Genomic DNA, 26,090 nt, shown 5'->3' with positions numbered 1-26,090 from the left:
TTGCCTCTAACCCGAAATTTTCAAATCTAATTCGTGTCGAATTTTCTGATCTTGTCAAATATTGACCCCCAATTTTATTTTATCTTACTACTCTATTAAAACATGATTACTACTTTATTAAACCATGAATTTATACTTTTATAATATATATACCACAAAAATATTGCAATTTGTCCCACTGGTCCCACTACGGGCATCGCGTGTAAAAAAATGCTGCGGGTAACGGGATTCTTCCTTGCCTCGAATTGCTTTGAAGACAGAAGACCTCCATTCAGGAAACTGAGAGATGAAGGAGATGGTTGTGGGATCCGAGATTGCCAGGCGAGAGGCGCCGTCACCGCCGCCGCAAGCCCTAGTGGAGAGGCTCAAGGACTACGGCCAGGAAGACGTCTTTTGCCTCTGGGACGAGCTCTCCCATGAGGAGCGCGATCAGCTCGTTAGAGACATCGAGGTGGTCATCCCAACTCGTTATCATTAGATCTGTAGATTTAGTCATTGTTCCAATGTGAAGAAAAATGATTGTTTTTTTTACAATTAACAAATCGTGTGGAATGCGATCCGGTCTGCGTCGCAGATTGCGAATTTATTTGCACGATTCATCTTCTCTTCCTTGATCCAACAGATGTCGCATTTCCATTGGCGACCGAACGGAGAGATGGCTTCGGTCACCTGACCCAATAATTTGCCGTTGCTTAGGCACTTACGTTTTGGTTTCTTTGGAGTGAGAATATCGATCCTTCACTTTCTACGTAATTTCAAATAACGAAAAAAGTTGAATTTCATTCTGTCCACTTCCCAATGAATATAGAAAGTAGATTCTATTAATCTTTACAATCTGTTTGATTTCAGGGCTTAGATCTTCCAAGGGTTGACCGGATAATCCGATGTTCTCTTGGATCTCAAGGTAAACCTTACAGAAACACCAATAAACTTGAATTAGTAAATTTCAATTATAGTTGATGTTTGAATCACTCACTATTCTTTTCACCTCTGGATCTTTTTCATTTAGTAAAGGTCCTCCGCAGCCTGGCATTGAGCCTGTGCCAGAGTCCTGTGTCTCAACTGTGGAAGAAAGAACTCTTTCCGAAAGAGAGAGGTGGTGGAAGAGGGGATTGAAGGCCATCTCGGAAGGGAAGTTAGCAGTTGTGCTTCTATCTGGCGGGCAGGCAAGCAAGTATTCCTTTTTTTTACTGTTCATATTTGTATACTCTTGTCTCCAACTGGAATAGTCTCCATGCCTATTTATATTTGTTAATACTTTGATACTAGTTTCTATGTATCATATTAATACTCAAATATATCAATTTTTGTTTCAGCTTTTGTTTTCTTGGAGGAGAACCAACTTGTCAATGAGTAATCTTAATAGAGAAATAATTAAAAGAATTTAATTTCAATTGCTTGAACTAGGTGAATCCTAATTCGGCGGCATCAGAGAGAATTAAAAGCTCAGACATTTATTTAGCTCTAGTTTCTAAACATCTTAATTTAACAGTCTGCCAAACTTTTAGAAGTTTAAATATTGCGCTGTCTGAAACATACATGTCTTAAACTCAACTTTTTATGTGCTTTTTGTTCAATATGTTCACCATGCCATGCATAAAAATAGCTTATTATCTTATTTTAATCTTCAATCTTTCTTTTAGGTCGTTTCCTATTTTAGATGTTTTAATTGTGTAGCTTAGATTACTTCTCTGTGTAAATGGGATGATTATATGTTCACTACTTTTTTTTCCTTCTTGAAATCTGATGCAGGGAACTCGTCTTGGAAGTTCAGATCCCAAGGGTTGTTTTAGTAAGTTATTAGCCAACTTGAGGAGCTCATTTTTCTAACTAAATCTTCTTTGATTTATGATATCATCATTGCTATTAATTTCTACTTAAGTACCATTTCTTTATGAACTGTACATTTGTTTTTAATTTTCCTTTGAATAGTTTATAACCATGCTACTTTTTATCCATCCCTTTTCATGAGTAGCCTTTTTCATAGTACAAGCACTCCACCATCTGGGTTTAGTCTCCTCTTCATGAACATGCTGAAATCAAAAGAATATTCAGAAAAAGAAATTCTTTAAACGGTAAGCAAGCATGAAAATGTATATGCCATTTATGCCAAAAATAAATGGATTGATGATTATCAAGCATTATTGCCTATATTAAACTTAGGTATATCCCTTATTAAAAAATACTTCTACTCATTGTTGTAGTCCTCAACGAGCTATTGATGGACATCTATTGGAGGCCATTGGTGGGTCCTAGACATGTCAGTTGGCCAAGGTCTTATTAGATTGAGATTGGTAACAGATTGATGCTATTCCTACTTTCAATTTAAGATTGGATGGCATTCCAAGACTGATTGGGTACCTGAAGAGGTATCGGTGGCATCTTAATTCTTTCTTTTCAAGATGGTGGATCCTTGTTGGATAGTGCCAATGGGCAATGATGATCGATGATGCTTGACAGCAACTTAGATCATGAAGTTTCTGCGAGAGAGAGAGAGAGAGAGTCAAGTCAGTTTCCTTTCTTACATGTTGATTGCCTGTAGCTATGATTAGCAACCAATGAGACAAAGATGGAGGAGGACATAAATAGCGAGAAAGGGAATGGGAGGCGGCAGAATCCACTGAGCAGAAATGGTGTTAGCAGAAGGCAAGAGATGGAGGAGATCTGAAGGCGGGAAGATGACAGCAGGGAGTATTTGTGGTGTTGGCAGAGTGTTGGAGAGGAAGGATGTAAAGGAGATCGAGATAAAGGAGTGTATCTACTGATGCTACGGGTTTTGGCAAGCATTAGGAATGGTTTGGAGGGATGGAGCACTTTAGATTGGAAGTTTTCTGCTAATGGTGAGATGCTTGTCCCAATTAGTTGGGAAGAGAGCGCAAGTAGTAGAAGAGGATTAAAACTGGGTAGGATTTAAATAGCTCTCATGTAATTTCAACATCATCCTATCATTGATTATTTCAACGGCTAAAATCATGCATTTTATGTTTATGTCAAATTGCGTCACAAATATATCAGGTTGGCCTTGATATGGCTCCTATCTATTTATGGTTAATAGGTGATTCAAGGACCAACTTTGAGTTATCCATGATTTGACTCCATCTGTTAATATTATTGAATGATGTGAAACAGGTTGGGTGTTGCATATTAGTTGTGGGGCTAATTTGGTCAGATTTTAGGTCGGGGCCTGAGCTACTTACATGGCTTGAGGGGCATGCATATAAAATTAGAGTGGCTCCAGTCCAAGCTATGATCCTCTATTGGCATCAACCAAATATTCAAAGAAGGGCACGGATGGTTCTCTCTTAGTAGGCATCTTCTATAAAGAACCAAAAAAAAATTTAATCATCACAATCATTATGTAGGACTTATACCCTATCTTTTGGTAACCCACTTCCCTTCTTAGATCTTTCACATTAATTTTATTTATCATCTTATCAGTGAATCTTCTACCTACTTTTTTCTACCTTAGTTGAACATGAAAGCAGTTGTCTACAAATCATTATTTCTTTGGATTTCTAAATGAAGGCTTTAGGACATAGTTTTAACAATGATAGAAAATCTTGGATTTTAAATGATAGCTGAAGAAAAAATGATTATTTAATCAACCAAAATTAACTAATTTTTCCTCAGATCTTGTATGTATATTTGTTATCCTATCATTGAGGTGAATAGAATTTCTAGAAGGAAATTATTTTAAATGTTTTCTTATCATAGTTACTTTGGTAACAAATTTTAAATCATGGACATGTTAGTAGAGAGGTGAAATATTTTAAAAGCATTCATGATTTTTTTTTTTAAAAGCATTCATGATGGCTATGAGTTTGAAGTGACTAATGAAAGTGGTAGGATCATATTAGATTTTTCTCTAGCTTGTGATTTTGTAATTGTTAATTCCTTATTTAAAAAAAAGTGAGGAGCATTTCATAATTTATAAGAATGGATATAGTAAAACTCAAATTGATTATTTTTTTATAAGAAAAATAGATCATTTAGCTTGCAAAGATTGTAAAGTTATTATGAGTGAAATTTTATGTATCCATCACTTATTAGTTTTGAGCTTTAAGATGAAAGGGTGGAATATGAAAAATAAAATAAAATTTTATCATAGAATTAAATGAGGGAGAGGGGGGCATTTAAAGATCATTAACAAAATTATTTGTTAGTGTAAGATTAAAGATTTTAAGATTTTAATTGTATAATCTAATATTATGTGGGAAAAAATAACTAGTGATATTAAAAATGTTGCAAGAGATGTGTATGAAGTATCAAAAGAAAAAGTTCCTTGTCTTAACGCGACCCAAAGGCTCAAATTAACGAGGCAGGAAGAGAAGGTTGGATGGTTGACTAAAATTTCAATTACTAACTGTTAGAATTCATAGAATTTGAGAAGGGTAAAAATACCTTCTGCTTATTATTCAAAATTATCCTTATTTATAGATCTATACAAGATGTCTTAATAAAGAAATAAATAACTTCTAATTGATACATAATTGCCTCAATATAATCCTTTCTAATTCAACTACTTAAATATAGAAGGATATTGGCGTGATCCAGCCATCCAGGTGAGCCTCCGACGGATTCTCATCCTGACTGTGGGTTCAAATGCCAAGGGATGACTGAAATTTTGACACTCCCCCTCAAACTGGAGACCAGCTTGCAATTACTTGCTCAGAGGTAGAGCTGCATTGGTTATTGATAGGATATCAATCACCAGAGAAAGCCGATAATGAAGGCCGATGATGGAATGTTATCCTCAAAATTCCGACAATTAAGGCCGGTTGTGGGAACTTGTATTCCTCAGAATTCCAGCAATGAAGGTCGGTGATGGGAACATCCTCAAAATTCCGGCAATGAAGGCCGGTGGTAGAAATTTTGTATTCCGCAGGTTTCCAGCAATGAAGGTTGTATTTATAGTAGCAATAAAGGTTGATTTGATCAACCATAAAGGCTGATTTGCTTGTATCAGCAATAAAGACTGATTTGATCATCAATAAAGGCTGATTTGCTTGTATCAGCAATAAGGGCTGATATTAGATCTTAAATCTAATTTAAGGCTTTTTTTTTTCTTAAATCGAACCAGCTGAGCCTTAAAAAAAAGGCTCCGATTGGAGTAAGGCAAGGGTTGCGGTTCCACCCCTCAATTCACATGCGGGCTTGGCTTCCTCCCGCGAGTCGCAGGCGTAGATCGTCTAGGATGTGCGATCGGAAGGGGGGATCGAGCCGACCTCGTCTGGGATGTGCGATCGGAATGGGGGATCGAGCGGGCTGCTTCGCTCCTTCGTCGACTTTCCCTTTCTGTCGGATCGGTACGCTCTTTCGGCTCTTATGTGGCTGTTCGACTAAGCTCCTTCGTCTCGGATTGGAAGTTCCGATCGGAAGTTCCGATCGAGTCGCTCGTCTCGTAGGTTCCGTCGGGTATTTGGCTTCGTCGGCACAGCTTCGTCCTTTTGAAAGCTTCGTCTTCGCGAGGCTTCGATCGTCCCGCACGGCTTCGTCCGTCCGCGAGGCTTGAGCTTCTCCGCAGAAGATCGAGACTTCCGGCTTCAGCCTCAGGCTTCGGGGTTTAATGTTTGCGGAGCGGTCGGTCCGTTCGATCTCGTCCCGAATCAAAACCTGAGGGCAGGCCTCATTCGTCCGCAACAGTAGGCAGCTTCGGGCGGTGTCTGGTTGTTCGACTCTGTCTGCTTGCATTCGTCCGAGTCGGAGCAGCATCCGCAGTGTTTGGTAGCTCCGATTTATTCCTCTTCTTCTTTTCCTCCAACGATTCTAGGATCATTCTTCAATCGGCAATGAAGGCCGTTGGCTCTGATACCATGTTAGAATTCATAGAATTTGAGAAGGGTAAAAATACCTTCTGCTTATTATTCAAAATTATCCTTATTTATAGATCTATACAAGATGTCTTAATAAAGAAATAAATAACTTCTAATTGATACATAATTGCCTCAATATAATCCTTCCTAATTTAGCTACTTAAATATAGAAGGATATTGGCGTGAACCAGGTGAGCCTCCCACGGATTCTCATCCTGACTGTGGGTTCAAATGCCAAGGGATGACTGAGATTTTGACACTAACTGACTATTTCCAATACACAGGAAGAGCCACTAAAACCTCAAGATTGTAAAATAAAAAATAATATAAATACTTTTACATAGGAAGAACCACTAAAACCTCAAGATTTTAAAATAAAAACTAATATAAATATTTTTTTCTTTGAGTATTGCGCTTATGATACACATTTTCTTCTCTTCTACTCATTTTGAAGCTTTTGAATAATACTTGAATTCATTTATAAAATAAGAGTGAGTCAAAATAACTCAGTGAATACATCATGTTTCTAAATTACAATAAAACAAGACATTGAAAAAAATATGCATGTTCTTTTCCAAACATAAAATAATTTTATTTTGATTTCATTTTATCATAAGCATCAATATTATGCATATAACATATCTTTATCTTTTTTGTAAACAATACAATCATCACAGTAGCTATCATGTAAAATAGTATCAATGAAGGTACTCCTTTTTCATTTTATTTTTCTTTTTCCATAACCTTTTTCATTTATGTGCACATATATATTACATCCCCAACCAGTACCATAAGGGAGTATGTTCCATTAGTCAACATGACATGCAAGCATATATATCTAGCCATTTAATTAGTATAGCATTCATTTACTTTTTATGAAAAATATGAATGACAAAATTTTAATAATTATCATCCATTCTAATATGAACAATCATTGAATGTGAGAAATAAAAAACATGAATTAACTTGTGACAATAGGTAAATAACTATGAATAATCTCCTTCCATGCATTTAATTTAAGAGAAAAAAATTATTACTGTAATTAAAATGACATGAGTACTCATCTTGATTTAAATAGCTTTTGCTCTTTTTGTCCCTGTTTTTGACTTTAATAAAATGACAACTATAATAATACATGATTTCATATGGTTATTTTAACATATATATCTAATCATACCTCTCTATAATTAGTTATTAAATATATTTAATAATTCTTTTTTTAATTAATATAATTTTTTTCTCTCTACTTTATTATTTAAATATATAAAATTATAATTTAATTAATTTGCTCGGTCTCCCCTGCATGCCTTTCTCACTCGATCTCCCCAAAACATGACTCTTCTTCTCTCTCTCAGTCATTCACTTGTCCGCCGTTCAAACCTTCTCGGTCTCACTCTTTCCTCTCTTCTCTAATTTATAGAGATGAAAACATCGCTAAACGAGGGAATTGACCCTAACCCTTCGGCTTCCACGACACCAAAAGATGGGAGTGAGCTCTTCATCTTCTGCTTCACGTGATCTAGACCTTGTATATATATGTGTGTGTGTATTTGATTTGGCTTATGTTAAGAAAGGCAGATTTAGGCCTAAAATGACTTGGTTAGAAAATATTAGAAATGGCCTTTTTTTCCTTATAATTAAATGAGAAATTGACTCTTAACAGGACATAATGGACAAAAAGAATTCATATAGCCAACTCCACATAGTGGGATAAAGGCTTCATATTGTTGTTGTTGTATCCATTTGCTAGAGGAATAACTTTTTTAAACATTAAAAGATGAACCTCTAAATCAGAAAATTGCTGAGACCGAAGATAGTCTTTTGGATTAGGTATATATACTTCAGCTTGATGAACAAAAAAAGTACTGTTAAATAAATAAACATGTACAGTGGTAACTGAGCTGTGATTGTATATAGGTATATGTGACTAACATGAACATATGCAGCTTTTCTAATTAAAAGATTAGAACTAAAATTTTCTTATCTTTTTACCCATTTTTTAAACACACCAAGATTTATTAAAATTTCATTGAAGTTCATTACTATTGTTATGCAAGGTAAAAGGATATTCTCTCTCTAATGCTCCACACATAAATGAGCAAATATATACATACAGATGAATCTATGCTTCTGCCTTCTGATTCGATTATGTGGTTTCTTGATGAAATTGAAAAGTAATTTGACACACTTAAATCAGAGCAGTTCATTAAGTGATTATTATATATTAGTTTATCTTTGCTCTAGATATTGGACTTCCGTCTGGGAAATCACTTTTCCAGCTGCAAGCTGAACGAATATTATGTGTCCAAAAACTTGCTGCTCAATCAGCGGATGGTAAGTTTTGTTGCACCGGAGCAATGCATGTTTATTGTGCAAGTTAACTGTCCTCTTTTCCTCAAAAATAGAAGAGCCTTTAGGCTTGTCTTATGGCTGCTCATTTGGCAGGTTCATCTAGTGTTATTCCAATTCATTGGTATATAATGACTAGCCCATTCACTGATGAGGCAACTCGCAAGTTCTTTGAAAGTCGCAAGTACTTTGGCTTAGATGTTGGCCAGGTAATATAGTTTAAACTCTTCATGCTTTTTATTTTTGTAAGCTTAATCTGCTGATACTTTTGTTTTGATGTAAGGTTACCTTCTTTCAACAAGGCACCCTTCCCTGCGTTTCCAGGGATGGTAGATTTATCATGGAGACAGCATGCAAGGTATGCATCGTTGCTTCCCTTACCCCTTTCTTGTTGTGATTTTTTAGGCTAGCAATTGCACAAAATTTAAGGTACTCTCCCGTCGGTCATCATGCAGTTGCCTTTTGTCCTTGCATGAGCTTAAACAATTAACTTGATTTTTGTGCTCTCCCAAGTTGGAGAAGTGTCTTGGTGATGAGCTACCTCTATTGATTTCTGAAGGGTATGCCTTTTCACATCATTCAACAAAAAATCTGATCATTAACAGATGCTTACATTTATAGTTTTGGTCATTTTGATTATAAATTTGCAAAAGAAAATTTCCTTTTCAAATCCTTTCTCTTCAGTGAGATTTACTTGCACACTGAGCAAATCTAAACTGGTGCATTATAATTAAATGCACCATCTCTGAATTTGACAAAGGCTGATCATCTATTCTTTGTTCTTGGGTGTTAGACCCTATGTATTTTCTGTAGGCAATCAGCAAAGTATTCAATTTCTACCTCTTTGCTGTTTTTGTTTTAATATAGAATTCTTATTTTGTATATTATGATATACACATGCAGGCTCACTTTAACACTTGTTTGTTATTTGATTCCGAAATAACATCTTTATCCACCTATGGTGCTTTCTGTACACATCAAAGTTGCTCTACAATAGTCTCCTGAATTTTTTTATTTGTTACCTTTTAGTTGATAGGTTTTTTTTTTTGTTTGTTCTTTTACCATCCATTGTTTAAAAATGTTATATACTTCCAATTTCCAATCTTTGCTTCGCAATTTGTTGTTTTTGTTCTCTCTAAAATTTCAAAATTTGTTCTTCAATTGCAAGGTGGCAAAGGCTCCGGATGGAAATGGTGGAATATATGCTGGTAGTGTGAGATATTTTCTGAAGAATGTCTGGACTTATTTTTTCCCCACTTCTGTGCATTTAGAATCTACCTGTTTTAATTCTCAATCTTGTTTTATACGGCAGCTTTAAAGTCTTCCAAACTCTTAGAAGATATGGCCATGAGGGGTGTGAGATACGTGGATTGCTATGGTGTTGATAATGCATTGGCAAGGATTTTCTGTCTTTTAACTCTACCAGTCAATTGCTTTTCTTGTCTAGCACACCCATAAAACTTTTGAAGACAGGTTCGTGTTGCAGATCCAACATTCTTGGGATACTTCATTGACAAAGGTGTAGCTACCGCAGCAAAAGTTGTACGCAAGGTGCATCAAAACCTGGAATTCTTTGCTAGCAGCAAAATACTTTTTAATATATTTCTCCAATTGAGTACATTCTGTTAATTAACGGATCCTTCAGGCACTTATTACAACTTTGTTAAAATATTTTTCTCTCGGGAAAGATGAAGGCTACAAATCTAAAATCCATTTAACGAAGAAAATCTAAATATGTTTTAAGCAAGCGCATCAAAAGGAAGCTGCATGAGAACTGTTAATATAGATGAAAATGAGCGCATACAGGCAGCTATTATTTGGTTCTTCTATAGCAGAAAGATCCTGTTAAAGAAACTTCTATGCCTATCCTTTACATTCATTAGAAAAACCTCTATTATAATAGAAGAAATAATACAACGACCCAAGGAACAATTAAGTAAAATCAATACCACTCTCCACTTATAGCTATCTTTCTTAAAGTAGTAGTAATATGTTATGCCTTTTTACTGACATTATATTGACACTTCCAATTTGGAGCATATATATCAATAAGCTCCAATTTATTATGTTGCTGAGAAGAAGATGGGTACTTGGTGCTTTGGTGAAAATATCTGTTTTTGATTTGTAATAGGTATATGAAAAGTTTCTATTTTCTTAGTCAGTATAATATGATGGATGAAGTGACAACCCATTTCAATGTTTTTGATCCTTCAATAAAATACTGGCTTGCTGACAATATAAATGGCTATGGAATTGCAACAATATAGAATCATTGGCTTGATTATTGTAAAATCAAACTCTTCTTAGAGTGGGTTTAGCCACATCATTTGACATGCATAATGAGCTATGTATTTGGCTACAATAGTTTGCTTCTTATTGTTTCAGGCGACCATATTACCTTCCACAAAAATGTAATATCCAAGAATTGATTTCTTGTCAACAAATCCAATATAGGCTTTATTAGATAATGCTTCAATTTTCAATTGTCAAGCCTGAGCATGGAGCAATCCTTTCATGGGAGCCTTTTTTTATGCATATGAGAATGATAATAATATCTTGTCAGTAGTTCTATTTTGGGGTTTACTCATGTTGACTTACAAACCCTTTAGCAAAAGAAATATTTGATTGCATAATTGTTAGATAAATTAAATTTCCAACCAATTTTCAGTGTTGGGAGGGATCATCATATTGTATATTATCTTTAGAAATGGTTTGGATCCTAGAAGATCATTTTCGTTGTGGAGATCAGTAGCATATTTTCTTTGAGAAAGAGTGGCCTCTTTCTTATTTTAGAAAATTCATACACAAGAAAGTATTTGGGTAGCCTTTGGTTTTTGGTTACAAAATATTTCTAGAAGTAGTGCACTTTTGATATGCCTTCTTGATCACTCTATCAAGCAATTTATCATCAACCTAAACGTGCAACGCAACTGAACCTATGTTGTTGTATGTCTAGCAAGATTAGCAAGATCAACGGTGCTACTGCAAATGCCAATTTTTACAATAACTTTATAAAATTATCAAAACAAGCTTCTGGATCATGCTTGAGCCCTAAATAGCCTTCTTAAATTAGCAAATGCATTTTCCCGTTCGCAATTTACCTAATTGGCTGCTCCATATGTATTGCCTCATCCAGATTACCATATAGAAAGGTGTTTCTAATATCCATTTGTAGCATGGGCTATCCTTGAGTGGCTACAAAGATAAGAATTTTTACTGAGTTGATATTGGCAAGTAGAGAGAAAGTATCGAAGTAATCCATTCTACAGCTGTTGTAAAGCCTTTGGCTATCTATTAAGCTTTATGTCGATCAATGGGGCTATTAGACAAACTTGGTCGTAAAAACCCATTCCCAAATGATCCCTTTAATCACAGAGTGATGTGGAATCAATTCCCATTTAAGTTAATTCATATGAACAATTCATTGAATTGTGAAGAAATCAAATAAAACAGTCGTGATACTCCTACTCGACAAATTACAATAAACTAAATAAATATGAATACTCCTTCCATGGCATTTAATTCAAGAGAAAAAAATTATATTTTTAATTTAAAATGACATGAGTAAGCTCATCTTGATTTAAATAACTTTACTTTTTTGTTCTTATTCTTGACCTTCAATAAAAGTGACAAACCTATTAATATACTTGAGTTTATGGTTATTTTAACATATATATCTAATCATATTCTCTCTAATTTGTTATTAAATTGATTTAATATATGTTTTTAATCAAATAGGAATTTTTCTCTCCATTTTATTATTTAATATAGAAAATTCATAATTTAATTAATTTTTTTAAAATAAAGGTTCCTATATTTTTATAAATTTCGCATTTTAGTTACTAATAAAATATATCATTTTTCTATATAAATTATTGTTAATTCTTAAAATATGTTATTATTTTTAAATCTCAATTTATATCATATTTTATTTATTACATTTCACATACTCTTCTTATAATAAATTCAACTTTAAAATAAATTATAATTATTTTTTATCAAAACTCCAATAATATTATATATACATATATTTTTTAAATATATTAAATTCCTTCTTAAAATATTAATTCTCTCAAATATAAATAAAAAACAAATCGTTAACTCTCGCTCAGTCTCTTCTGCTGCCTTGGCTCATTCAATTTCCACCAAAACATGACTCTTCTTCTTCTCTCTCTCTCTCTCTCGCTCCTCTCTCTCTCTCTCGTCTCTTCTCAGTCATTCCGCTTGTTTCCGCTTAAACCTCTCGGTTCTACTCTCCCTTCTCTTTCTAATTAGTAAAGAGCGAGCCAACTGACGTCGCTAAACGACGAATCGCACTAACCCTTCAGCTTCCACGACACCAAAGATGGGAGTGAGCTTCTTTCATCTTTTGCTTCACGTGATCTGACCACTCAGGCTTCTGCGACACCCGAACATCTTCTTCATCGTCCTCATCTCCCTTTGACTTCCTAAAGTCCTTCAGCTTCCAGGCGACTCAAAGTCACGCACTGCGGTTCGTATTTGACAGACAATCGCTTCGACTCCAATGTAATGAAATACGCTTCTCTTCAACTTACTTTACTCCTCTCTACATCATTTCACTTAAGTAAGGCTTATTATGTTCATGCTTTATACTCCACTTTACTAGGTGAAGCTTTTGCTTTTGTGATATCATTTTTTCAAGTACAATTTGGAATGTGACGCTCTTTTGATCTTCAGCGCAGGAGAATCTTCTAGAGTATACTGAATTATAATTAAACTTCTAATCAGTTCGTACTTAATGTACATAAGAATGGTTTGGTGGAGTATGGAATTCGAAAATGTATACTAATGGACAAGATAGTATACAATACAATGAAGTTTTGTATGTAGAACCTAGGTGGTCTAGTTAGTAGAAACTCGATAAAATTTAGAAAAAGATATAAAAGTGCATATAAGACGAGTCTAAAAAAGCTATATATATATATTATATATATATTATATATATATATATATATAGTATAGTATATATATATAAATATAATTACTATATATACTATTAATAAATAATGTTGTGTTGTGTGTGTGTGTGTGTGTGTGGTTTGTGTTTTTGATTGGCTTTGTTAAGAAAGGTAGATTGGCTTAAAAGACTGTTTCGAAAAATATTAGAAATGACCTTTATTATAATTAAATGAGGAATTGACTTCTTAACATGAACTAATGGAGAAAAGGATTATCATATAGCCGACCCCACATAGTGGGATAAAGGCTTATATTTGTTGTCGTATCCATTTGCTAGAGGGAATAACTTTTTTAAACATCTAAAAGATGATCCTCTAAATCAGAAAAATGCTGAGACTTGGATAGTACTTTTGGTCATGTATATATACTTAGCTTGATGACATAAAAAAGGACAGTAAACACAATAAACATTTACAGTGGTAACTGACTGTGATTGTATTGATAGTATATGTGACCTAACATGAACATATGCAGCTTTATGAATTAAAAGATAAGAACTAAATTTTCTTATCGCTTTTTACCCTTTTTTACACACCAAGATTATTAAAATTTCATTGAAGTTCAGTAATATTGTTATGCAAGTAGAAGGATATTCTCTCTCTAATGCATACACATAAAAAACACACATATATATGGAGCGAATATATACATACAGATGAATCTATGCTTCTGCCTTCTGAGTTCGATTATGTGGTTTCTTTGACAAACTTAAATCAGAAACACTTCCATTAAGTGGATTTCTTATATAGTCAGTTTATCTTTGCTCTAGATATTGGACTTCCATCTGGGAAATCACTTTTCAGCTGCAAGCTGAACGAATATTATGTGTCCACGAAAACTTGCTGCTCAATCAGCCGATGGTAAGTTTTGTTGCGCTGGAGGCAATGCATGTTTATTGTGCAAGTTTACTGTCTCTTTTCTCAAAAATAGAAGAGCCTGTAGGCTGTTAATGGCTGCTCATTTGGCAGTCATTCAGTGTTATTCCAATTCATTTGGTAATAATGACAGCCCATTCACTGATGAATGGCACAACTCGCAAGTTTCTTTGAAGTCGCCAAGTACTTTGGCTTGATGTTGGCGCAGGTAATATAGTTTAAACCTCTCATGCTTTTTATTTTTGTAAGCTTAATCTGCTCGATACTTTTGTTTTTGATGTGAAGGTTACCTTCTTTCACAAGGCTACCCTTCCTGGCGTTTCCAGGGATCGGTAGATTTATCATGGAGACAGATGCAAGGTATGCATCGTTGCTTCCCTTACCCTTTCTTGTTGTGAATTTTTTAGGCTAGCAAATTGCACAAAATTTAAGGTTATCTTCCCGTCGGTCATATGCAGTGCCTTTTGTCCTTGCATTGAGCTTAAACATTAACTTGTTTTGTCTCTCCAAGTGGAGAAGTGTCTTGTGTGAGCTATACCTCTATTGATTTCTTGAAGGGTTGCCTTTATCATCATTCAACAAAAAATCTGAATCCATTAACAGATGCTTACATTTATTAGTTTTGGTCATTTTGATTATAAATTTGCAAAAGAAATTTCCTTTTCAAATCCTTTCTCTTCAGTGAGATTTTACTTGCACACTGAGCAAATTCTAAACTGGTGCAATAATTAAATGCACCATCTCTGAAATTTGACAAAGCTGATCAATTATTCTTTGTTCTTGGTGTTTAGACCCTTGTATTTTCTGTGGCAATGCAGCAAAGTATCCAATTCTTACCTCTTTGCTTGTTTTTGTTTTAATATAGAAATTCTTATTTTGTATATTGTGATATACACATGCAGGCTCACTTAAAAGAGAAGCATAATACTAAGTTAAGTGTTGTAGAGATGAGGATGCTTAGGTGGATGAGTGGCTTTACCCTTAGAGATAGGATACGAAATGAGCATATATGAGATAAGGTTGGAGTATCTCAAGTGGAAGATAAGATTAGAGAGAGTCGCCTTAGATGGTTTGGTCACATTAAATGGAGGCCTTCCGATGGCCCGGTTAGGAAAGTTGAGGTATTGGATTTGACTTATGTTAAGAAAGGTAGAGGTAAACCTAAAAGACTTGGTTAGAAAATATTAGAAATGATCTTTCTTTATTAGATTTAAATGAGAAATTGACTTTTAACATGACACAATGGCGAAAATGGATTCATGTAGCCGACCCCACGTAGTGGGACAAAGGCTTGATGTTGTTGTTGTTGTTGTTGCTCATTTGCATCTATGTCACTAGATTCATGCACATTAAAATTATATGCAGTTCACAATTTGTACTACAAAGTAATCAACATCATTAGCGTTATCTAAACTATATGATATTTGCTTTTTTGAATACTCTTTTTTTTCATTTAATCCTGTGTAGCAGCAATCTAATAAAGATTAGTACAGGCATATCCACAGGAGAAGGTTGGTGTCTTTGTGCAGCGAGGAAGAGGTGGACCTCTTACTGTAGTTGAATATAGTGAATTAGATTCATCAATGGCTTCTGAAATCAACCAGAGCACTGGACGACTACGCTTTTGTTGGAGCAATGTAAATAAGTCTGCCTTTATTTGCCTTATTTAAAATTTTGACCGTTTGATCTGCTGAATTTAGCGTACAGTGGTGTGTTAACTTTCTTCATCTCGAGTAATAAATTCATATATGCTTGATAATTGTCTTGTACGCGTTTTGTAATTTATTGCCAACTGAGCTGCAGTGGAGTTGCTGCAACAGTATAAATCTTCTGCATGATTTAGTATGACTGTCATGTTTTGAGGATATCATTCTAATGCATGCAAAACATCTGTTGAATATGTGCGGACACATTTTTAAGGTATGATTCATTACTTCTGCAGTTAGGTCATGATGACATTGTTTTTTTTTTTTTTTGTGTTTCATACTTATTTTTGGTTAAGTGATGGTAGGTCCGGAGCAACTGTTATGTAGCCCCATTTTGATGTAGAAGACATTGTGAAATCTGGAAATAGTGAATATGTTTCTAGAATTTAGCTGCATGTAGCTATCCCTCCTTCGACACTGGCATCAAGTTGTTCGTTTTGCTATTTTTATGGATGAGTCAAGTATGCATTTATCACTTAATTTTGTAATATTTTCCAAAACTAATATTCAAAGGCCCTAGTTATATTCTTATAAACAACTTTTTCTCTCTAATAATTGATTTCATGCTCCTTTACACTGATTAGACTGAGTATATCTTTTATCCTAAATTTACTTATAGTTGTAGCTTTTGGCATCGTTATTGATGATGAGTAACCAAGTAAATCCTAGCATTACAAAAAAAAAGGTTCTCTTCCTATTTTAGTTCCTTTTCAAGCTTCTGAAAAAGTTTACTACACATCGATAATGGTTCAATACCAATGTTAAAGTCTAAACATTTAGAATTTCTCCATCAAATTCTATCAATCATAATTCATTCTGTTTTCTTTTTCCTGAAAAAAAATGCTTTCAATGATAAAAGTTTGTTTTTTGCTATATTTTTAACTGAGAAGTGGCTCAGAATATGATGTATAATTCTTTCAGGTATGCTTGCACATGTTTACTCTTGATTTCCTAAATCAAGTGGCACATGCTCTTGAAAAAGATAGCATGTAAGTTATCTTCTTTGCTTGAATATCTTCTTATGATTTCAACTTTCAAATGGAATGTTATGGACTGATTCTATGTTTATGATTGCATCCTATTCTTTTGCATGCATCTTTACAGTTTGATGTATTTGGCAATGCACTAAAATTTCACCCTTGTTATTAAAATTGATTTCATAAGGCTTTTGATGCATGATGTCTTTGGGTCTAGGATTTATTGGTGTAAACAGAGGATGAGATGCAAAATAATGCACACCACCACCACCAACAATAAAATCATACACTTTTATCCCATTAGGTGGAGTTAGCTACATGAATTATTTCGCCAAAGATCAAAATTTAGTCTACCAATTCTTAGGCAAAACTATGTCATTTTTTATTAAAAAAAAACATTAAACTCTTGCTAAACAATAAATTAAAAATTGTGAAAAATCTAAAATTCACAGGAAATCTTAGAACAAAAAAAAAAAGAAGTGCAATGATTAGTGCTCGCACCGCAAAAAGAAAAATCATATTATAGCATACTTATCAAATTTCAATCATGCAAAACAACAACTTAGCCTCACATAGGTATAAGGAGAAAGCTTCCCTTTGTAGTTTTTGTCAAGATTTACGTCATACTAGAAGAATTCACATCTAATAAAGCATTCAAGTTAGGTGAAAATTGATTTTTATTAAGACATAGATAGATTTTTGCATTCATAGAGACCTTTTTTTTTTATTGCCACATCCCTCAAGACATGATCAACCTAAACTACCTGACTTTATATGCTTGACCACCTAGACCTTACTCATTTAGGACAATGGCTTATTGATGGGTTTGACTTGTCGACTACGAGGAACTTAGCATTCAAGGGTCATCCCCCTTGAGTTGATGCTTAGACCTATCATCCAAGAGTTGGTGCTCAAACTTGGTGCCAACTCATCGGAGTCTTCTCGCATTATCCCCTTTGCCACAACCATTAATCAAAAGGCATCCAAAAAGAAAATTTACTCAAAATATTTTAAATGAATAAATTAATTCATTCTAAACTATAAGCATTCAATACAAGCTTGACATTGATGCCCCAATAGTAGGACCGCAATTAGGGTCCCCCGAGGTAACTTATCATTGATGCCCTATATACATATGTATGTATGTATGTTGTCTACATATTATATTGAACAAATTGTTTTCTATTTTGTTATAACTAAAAATTGGATTTTGTAAAATCATTTGACTATATTATTTATTTATTTTAACAATTTGCCCTAATTCAACATCTTCGACCAAAATATCGTGATTGAATCTTAGGTCATTTTTTAATAATTTTTTATTTGTCATTAATCTTCTTAATGATGCCTTTTGACTTGGTAAATGATTTTATGAATCCTAACAATCTTCCATTCTTATGAAAATTTTATCCTTAGAATTTAGAATGTGTAGTGATATAAATCATACCTCAAGTGAAAAGGCTTTCTTTTCTCAAATTGCCTCTTGCTTTGCTATGTGCTTGCATGGAACTACAACTTAAAGAATGCCTCAGCTTCAAAGTTGTTTCACATCGTAGGCTAATGTTTGTTTTGAATTTTTCTGCATAAATAGGATCAAACTAGATATCTATAGAATCTTTAATAACTTTGTTTGACTATGTTAGACTGGGCATTAGGCCGGTCCAGAGTGTTCCAGCCCGGGTCTACATGAGGCGAAACAAGGTTCCCCCCTTGCATTTGTCGCCCAAAATGTTGGGCCAAGAAACACTATCTAGGAAGGAAATTAGAGGGATTTAGAGGAAAATTTAAAAGTAAAGGTTGTTTAGGGACTTCCTTTTGATTTGTATGCTTTAAGGAGTATGTTTTTATAGGTTTAGGTCATCTTGAATTTGGCTGAAATTTGACATCTTTTAGAGTTTTTTAGGCTCTAGTCGCTGGCTAGAGATTGGGGGAGCTGGATCTTCCTCTCGGATTGGAGATCCATTGTATCTTGCTTGAGTTTGTTCTTCTTTCATCATATATAGTTATTGTGTTTGTGATTTCTCTATCTCTTCCTCAAAATCTGCTTGCAAGGGGGTTGTTTTTCCTAAATTTAGTAGGGAATTTCTTGTTATGTCATAACAAATTAGTATCAAAGCTCTTCAATCTAGGCCCTTCGATCACATGATATGGTTTTTTTTTTCAAAGACACCTCGGTTGTGGGCCAAGTGACTAGCATGGGTAGAGTACTGGAACAACACGTCATATCACTTAGGTTCTCAAATGACCCCTTTCAAAGTGTTGTACAGAAGAGACCCCCCACACTTGGTATATTTTGGGCAGGGGAGTATAGCAGTCTCTTTAGTAGAGCAGTACTTGGAGGAAAGAGATAAGGTGTTAGAGGAATTGAAGAGGAAGATGTTGCAGGCAAAATATATCATGAAGAAGCAGGCTGATGGACACATGAAAGACATCCAGTTCACAGTTGAGGATAACTTTTTTTTCAAACTGTGACCCTAGAGACAGAGGACAGTGGCTAACAGGAGGAACGAGAAGCTGGCATCGAGGTACTTTGGCTCTTACAAGATATTTTAGAAGATTGGAGTAGTGGCTTATCGCTTAAGGTTAACCCCAACCGCTACCATACATTCAGTGTTCTATGTGTCACAGTTGAGGAGAGTTTTGGGGGAGCATGCAGCTAGTGCAAAGTTACTAGCAAAACTGACTGAGGATTCGGAGGTGATGTTGGAGTCATTGTAGCTTAAAGGGATAAGTGATGAGGGCATCAGATTTCGACATGTGTACCATCGCCGGGGACGACGATCGACGGCCCTGATTCAGAGCCTTTATCTATGATGCTTTAGTTCTTTTCTTTTATTAGTTATTTCATGTTTCCGTTTGTACCCCTATGAGGGAGCCCTAGGAGTGATCTCCTCCATCGTGTGGTTCTTCTTCTCCCAACAAGTCTAGGGGTAGGTAAATGAGAGCGGCCTCAAGGTGAGACAATCGCTTTGTTAACCTTGGGATTTTTTTGTTGTTCGTTTCATTTGCTTTACGTTTATGAAAGTTGTTATTTTTCTCTACCTTGCTAATTTAGGTGTAAGTGCTTGCCTAGTCGTAGTTAACAATTGAGATTTCCGAAAAGCTTGAATTGGGAAAGATTTAACTTGCAATTATCATGCTTGGATAATCTTTTGTTAAGTTCTAAATACAAATCCTGGATTTACATCATATTACATCAATAAGACTTGGAGAAGGGATGATTAAGGAAGTGCTGATAAAATAGAAGAACCTACCTGACTACGACGCCACTTGGGAACCATACGAGAGGGTGAAGTTTCAGTTTTCATCATTCCACCTTGAGGACAAGATAGGTCTTTGGGAGGGAGGTATTGTTAGACCGGGCATTAGGCCAGACATTGTGGACCGGCTCGGGTCTATATGAGGCGGAACAAGGTTCCACCTCCTGCATCTGCTGTCTAAAATGTGGGGCCAAGCAACGCTATCTAGGAAGGAAATTGGAGGGATTTAGAGGGAAAATTTGAAAGTAGGGGCTGTTTAGGGATTTCCTTTTTGTTTGTATGGTTTAAGGAGTATATTTTCTTAGGGTTAGGGCATCTTGAATTTGGCTGAAATTTGAGATCTTTTGGAGTTTGCTAGGCTCTTGTCGTTGGCTAGAGATTGGGAGAGCCAGATCTTTCTTTCAGATTGGAGGCCCATTCTATCTTTCTTGAGTTTGTTCTTCTTTCATCAAATATAGTTGTTGTGTTTGTGATTTCTCTCTCTTCCTCAAAATCTGCTTGCAAGGGAGCTGTTTTTCCTAAATTCAACAGGGAATTTCTTGGTATTTCATATTAGACTCATTCACTTCGTACTTCCGTATATACCATACATGTGCCTTGATAAGGATGATCTATAAATAACCTTTATAATTATTTCAATAATCTTATAAGGACCTATATATTTTGGTAGTGAAATGAAGGTGCCAAAAAAGAATATGAAGTTTGTAGATGACTTAACTCTGCCATGAACTGTATAGTATTGTTGATAACGCTTTCTAAGGATGAATTTATCAATTCAAGTTGCATCGCAATAGTGGATACGTTACATAAAGATTGAATCCTTATTGGATTGATATTATTTTGGGGCCAGTTGTGATACTGTTTCTTGCTTGAGACTATAAATTCAAGTCACAATGCTGAAGTGTAAGAGTTGAGTGACAATCAATTCCTCCTTGGATTGATCCTAATTTTTGTGGGTCGTTGTATGACTCTGTTTAGAGAGAAGTTCAATGAGGGAATTTGAATATCTTGATTAAGTATTATAATTTCTTGATTCAGCATCATTTGTCCATTATATTGTGAGACATTGGAAGAAAAATGGTTCATTTGAGATCCATTTACTTCAATCACTTTTAAACTTCAACATGGGCATCCATTTAGGGCTATAGTTTAGAAGGGATCCCAAATTGATATTGTGGTATTAGGTTGTTGAATTGAATTATAGAGTGAAATTTTATATACTACTTTTTGTTGAAGGGATTTCTTTGATTTCTCTCCAATTATTTTTGAGGGTTGAAATATTTTTGAAAATAATGTGGCCTAGTTGACTGCATCGATGGTGCATACTAGGGCAATAGGGCAGATGGTGTTGCCAATTGAAAGGTTTTTAAAGTTATTTTCTGAAAGTTGCAAAAGCGATGCAAGCGTTGAAACCAATTTAGGCAAACGAAGCTATTAGGAAGTGTAGGGAATTACATAGCCCTATGTGGAAGATTGGGCGATGTGGCCAACTTACATGACGAAATTATATGACTACTATTATTTTCCTTTGCTAATGGTTTGGATTCTTTGGAAGGATGGAGCTTATTATATTTTTTTTGAGATCTTTAAAGTCCAATGTAGTTATGTCATCATTTCCATTGGGAAGGTGCTGCTCCTTCTTGGGGATGGGAAAGATTTGATCTTTTCCTAGAAAGCTTTGATAAAATGAAAAAAGTCCTATATTATCGAATGAGTAGGGTAATCTCTATATCTCTTTAATGTTGCTATCATCTTTAATTTGAAGTTGGTGTACTTTGATGACAAGTAACCTTTATTATCTCCAAAAGACATATTTGGATGCTCCCCCTTTCGAGGTGAGCCTTCCTAGTTTCCCCTTATTATTTGGCAGAATGTTAAAGATTTTTCTGATGTCTAAGCTTGTTGGAATGAGGAAGAGGGTTAAACCCTCGTGAATAGAATGGGCCACCTTCTTGGATTTGGACAAGGGATAGTACTTTCAAAGTGATGCATATCGACTAGTTTGGGTTGCGTCAATTAACTGCGGTGAGAAGGTTTCCCATGTATGGGGCCAAATAGTTGCATGTCTCAAATGGTCTTTGAGTGTTGAAAATTTTTTGATTTATGGGTTGTTTTGAGCTCAATATCTTATTTTGTACACAATAAACTAAATAAAGTTATGAAGATTAGTTTGGCGATTTTGTGTTGAGGGAAGACTCTTTGATGCTAAATTTATTGCTAAGTTTGAAGGTGAATTTAGTGTTGAAGCTAATAAATTGGAGTTTTCTTTTTGGGGTGGAGAGTGAAGGCTTAATTAAGATGCCTTCTCTCTATTAGGGGGAAAGTGATAGAGTCTTCCATCTTCTCTTGGAAAGTGGCATTTATAGAGGTGAGGGTGAATGATAGTTTAATACTTATGTAAGTATGGAGGATGATGAATGGTGGGCGGTGGATAGTGGATGGAGAAGACACTTCGCCTTTGGGAACTGTGCGGGATGTTGCCTCTTTTGGGTGAAGGATATTTTTCCCTCTAGTTGATTAGAGAATTGAAAAGTGAGACATATTTTATCTATGATCCATATTAGACCATTTTCCCCCTGGAGATGATAGACGGCCGGATGGAGCCTTAGGCTTTAATACCTATGTTGTTGGAGATTAAAATCTGCAAGCTGTAGGATGACTTAAATTGGCGTTGGGTGTGATTTAAATTGAACATTTGAATCCTGAGTGGCGCCTCAAAAAGTTTGTTCTATTTTATGGATTTGATGGAAGGGTCTTCAAGCATCTGGAAGCCACTAATGATCAAGATTTGTAAACTGCGTTCTAACTGCTGCTTGTTTTTTGATGATCTCCTTTAATCAAGTAAAAACTTGTTCTCATCGTAATGTCTGAGTGAGGAAAACCCATATATTCAAATTCAGTTATCTGCGCGTGCGGCCTGTTGATAAATGTTTCTATAAGCCTTTCAATGATTTTTCCAACTTTTATAAATATCTAACCGATATGTAATGATCTTTCTCCATGAATGCAGCTACCATATTGCAGAAAAGAAAATTCCCTCCATCCATGGATCCACCATGGGTGTAAAGCTTGAGCAGTTTATCTTTGATGCCTTTGCATATGCTCCTTCAATGGCACTCTTCGAGGTTTGTTCCTTCATATTAAAAAAAAAAAAAAAGAATTCAACTGATTATGCTATCAGATTATCAATCTGCTACTGACCAAGTAAAACAGGCATTGCGTGAGGAGGAATTTGCTCCTGTGAAGAATGCTAATGGCGCAAGCTATGACACTCCTGATAGCGCCAGATTAATGATTCTCCGCCTTCATAGTCGTTGGGTTGTCGCTGCAGGAGGATTTTTAACTCATTCGGTGCCTTTATATTTGACAGGTACTCCCTATCCTCTTCCATTATATCTATATTTTTTATTTTTTTTCATTTTTTCAGTACTCTTTATCATCTTGAATTCTTTGTTTGGGCCTCATTTTGAATATAACTGCTTTAAAAGCTGTGATGCAATGAGCTATGTCATAATCTTCTTTGTTTCATTTCATCACACTTTGAATTCTTTTATTTTTATGTACTGGTTAGGTATCACGCTATAAGAAAAATTATTAGTAGCACATCCCTTTCAATCAAAGATAAGCTAAGCCTTTAAGCAATCAAATTTAGTAGAAGAAATGTGAAAATGCATGGAATTTCAGTTTTCAATGTTGACTTCAAAGCTTATTTTTACATCAATGATGCACCGCTGTCAAATTTATTTTGCCACTTGTGGCTTCACTTCCATCATTATCAACTATTCAATATGCATCATATGAAGCTTCTAAGTTGTGACATTGAAGTTAAATCATTGAGACTGTAGATTTCTATGAATTGTTTGACTTCGCTTCTTTTCATTAATTACCTTGGCCGATTTAGATCATTAATTACCTTTTAAAGCCTTTTATTTAATTTTAATGGTTTAAATTTTTGTTAATCTCTACCTTCGTTTTTTTTTTCATTTTTAAGTTATATTTTAATGATGTTTTATTTTAAAATTAATAAAAATGCACAGAATCTTCTACCAACTATTGATTTGCCTGTTTCATAATGTTTTGCTAATAAATTTTTATTTGTAATAATAATATGAATGTTATTTTTTATGGTATATTATCTTAATTTAATAAAAGCTTTAGAAGAAATTATGGCCAATTTTTGCAAAGTAGTTGGATAAAGGTTAATCTTGTGCAACACCCCGGCTTTCACTTGACCGGGAAAACTCCTCTCTCTCTCTTTCTAACAAATAAGATTTTGTTTGAGATAACTTTCATATTGCTTTATAGAGCAACTTTTTAGTGTAAAAATTTTTAATTAAGAAAACTTCTATATTAAAAGCTGCTTCAAAAAGCAGTAAGAAAGTTGTCCCAAATGAAGTCTAATTCTTGTATTTTATGCAAGAAACCAGCTAATGATGATCATCTTCGTTCCAGGAGTTGAAATATCCCCTCTTAGTTCCTATGCTGGTGAGAACTTAGAATCCATATGCCGAGGAAGAACATTCCATGCACCAAGTGAAATCACATTCTAGTCGTCATATCAACACTTCGTTCCTGCATTTTCTCAGTTCTGCTTCTCCAAAAGATTCTTCAGCAAAAACAGTCGTACGTGGTATGTATAAACTTGGCTTTGTTCAATTTTCCCCTTTCCCTTACCATATAAATATTGTTGTTTGTAATCTCAGTGTTATACTCATTTTCTTTTCTTCTTCTTTGGCTTTTACATTAAAGCAAATTGCTATATATATATATAACTGTGTAGAATTAAATTTATATTTGTATGCGATATATTGTTGAGTGGCTTTTCTTTTAATTGCTTAGGGTGAAATAAGTGATTACAAACATTAATTATGATTATGTGTTTGAATAAAAATATTGATTAGTAAGAGTAATTTTTATGCTTGAAGGAAAGAAAGATATTGCTAAATTATATAAGTAATTAATATAAATATCTTATTTGTTATTATAAACATCAAATTGAGGGAATAAAGTAAGGGTTTAAGTGGGAAATCAAATCTTCTATAAGGTAGTGTTCTTATTGCTAAATTATAGTGATGATGGTATTCTTTTTAAACAAATACATCAACTGATTGATATTAGTTAACCAAAAGTTTTTCAAGTTTTTTATGATTATCTTTATTTTAAAAGTATTGTTCATATTGAAATGAATGATATATATATATATATATATAATCGTTTATCATATGTAATATTTATTATTAAAACATTAAATGATACGAAAAATTGTTATATTTGTATGCTGACTGATAGAGTTTGCTGTCTTATGTATTAGTTGGGGATATAAATTTACCCATACTTAAAATGATAATATGTTCATAAATTTACAACAACATTATTAATGTGGGGTTTGTTATATGAATATTTTTTCTCCATTGTGTATGTTAAGAGTTAAATTTTTATTTAAATTTAATAAAAAAATGTTATTTCTAATATTTTTTAACAAAGCCTTTTTAAGTCTACATCTACCTTTCTTAACTTAAGCCAAATCTAATACAACGACTTTTCCTAACCGGGTCATCGGAAAGTTGCCGTTTTATGTGATCAAATCATTTAAGTTGACTCTCTCTAATATTATCTTACATCAGAGCTATTCTAACATTTTCATGTATATGTTCATGTTATATCATCTGAACAATTATTACGTCCTCCGACCGAATGCGGAGAAACATCCGGTCGCAGCCAAAATCCAACTATGCCGAGGTGTACCGAGTTTTTTTCGAAAAACTCGGTACACCTCGGTACAGTAGGATTTTGCCTGCGACCGAATGTTTCTCTCATTCGGTCGACCGAACCAAATAAAACTTCCTTTCTAAAAGTAAAGTCACTCATGCAACTGAGCATCCTCATCTTTGCCACACGTAAAACTTAATATTATACTTCTCTTTTAATAATCAACATTATGCATCATAAAGCATTGTTGGTCTCACTACAATCTTATAGAATTTTTTTCTTCAATTTTATGATATAAAAAAGAAATAAGGAAGACAATATATCATATAGTTTTCTTCTTATTAAAATTATTATTATACTTAAAAACGCTTCAAATCCTTTTATATTATCATCTTCGAATAAATAAATAAAAATTGCTAAA

General features: G+C 34.4%; 1 protein-coding gene across 1 annotated transcript; it reads left to right on the top strand.

Moving 5' to 3' along the window:
- Positions 1 to 254: 254 nt before the first annotated feature.
- LOC110116189 (UDP-N-acetylglucosamine diphosphorylase 2) lies at positions 255 to 24,761 on the top strand. The gene is made up of 15 exons (XM_020849678.2): positions 255 to 451; positions 850 to 904; positions 1,015 to 1,166; positions 1,753 to 1,792; positions 8,058 to 8,147; positions 8,259 to 8,371; positions 8,446 to 8,520; positions 9,331 to 9,370; positions 9,475 to 9,557; positions 9,636 to 9,713; positions 15,511 to 15,654; positions 16,645 to 16,712; positions 22,971 to 23,085; positions 23,174 to 23,330; positions 24,413 to 24,761. The coding sequence occupies exons 1-15, from the start codon at positions 287 to 289 to the stop codon at positions 24,508 to 24,510; spliced, it is 1,473 nt and encodes a 490-aa protein (XP_020705337.1). The 5' UTR covers positions 255 to 286; the 3' UTR covers positions 24,511 to 24,761.
- The last annotated feature ends 1,329 nt before the right edge of the window (positions 24,762 to 26,090 follow it).

This window comes from Dendrobium catenatum, unplaced genomic scaffold, assembly GCF_001605985.2.
Source record: "Dendrobium catenatum unplaced genomic scaffold, ASM160598v2 original_scaffold_235663, whole genome shotgun sequence".
Taxonomy (NCBI): Eukaryota; Viridiplantae; Streptophyta; class Magnoliopsida; order Asparagales; family Orchidaceae; genus Dendrobium; species Dendrobium catenatum.
Note: the sequence above shows the minus strand (reverse complement) of the source record. Positions and strands in the feature narration are given on the sequence as shown.

What these genes read in the sequence shown, in the direction of transcription:
- LOC110116189 (XM_020849678.2), top strand. Translation starts at nt 287, where the DNA reads ATGAAGGAGATGGTTGTGGGATCCGAGATTGCCAGGCGAGAGGCGCCG. An exon ending in AGCTCGTTAGAGACATCGAG is followed by an intron (nt 452 to 849) that starts GTGGTCATCCCA and finishes GTTTGATTTCAG; the next exon opens with GGCTTAGATCTTCCAAGGGT. An exon ending in CAGCAAAAGTTGTACGCAAG is followed by an intron (nt 9,714 to 15,510) that starts GTGCATCAAAAC and finishes AGATTAGTACAG; the next exon opens with GCATATCCACAGGAGAAGGT.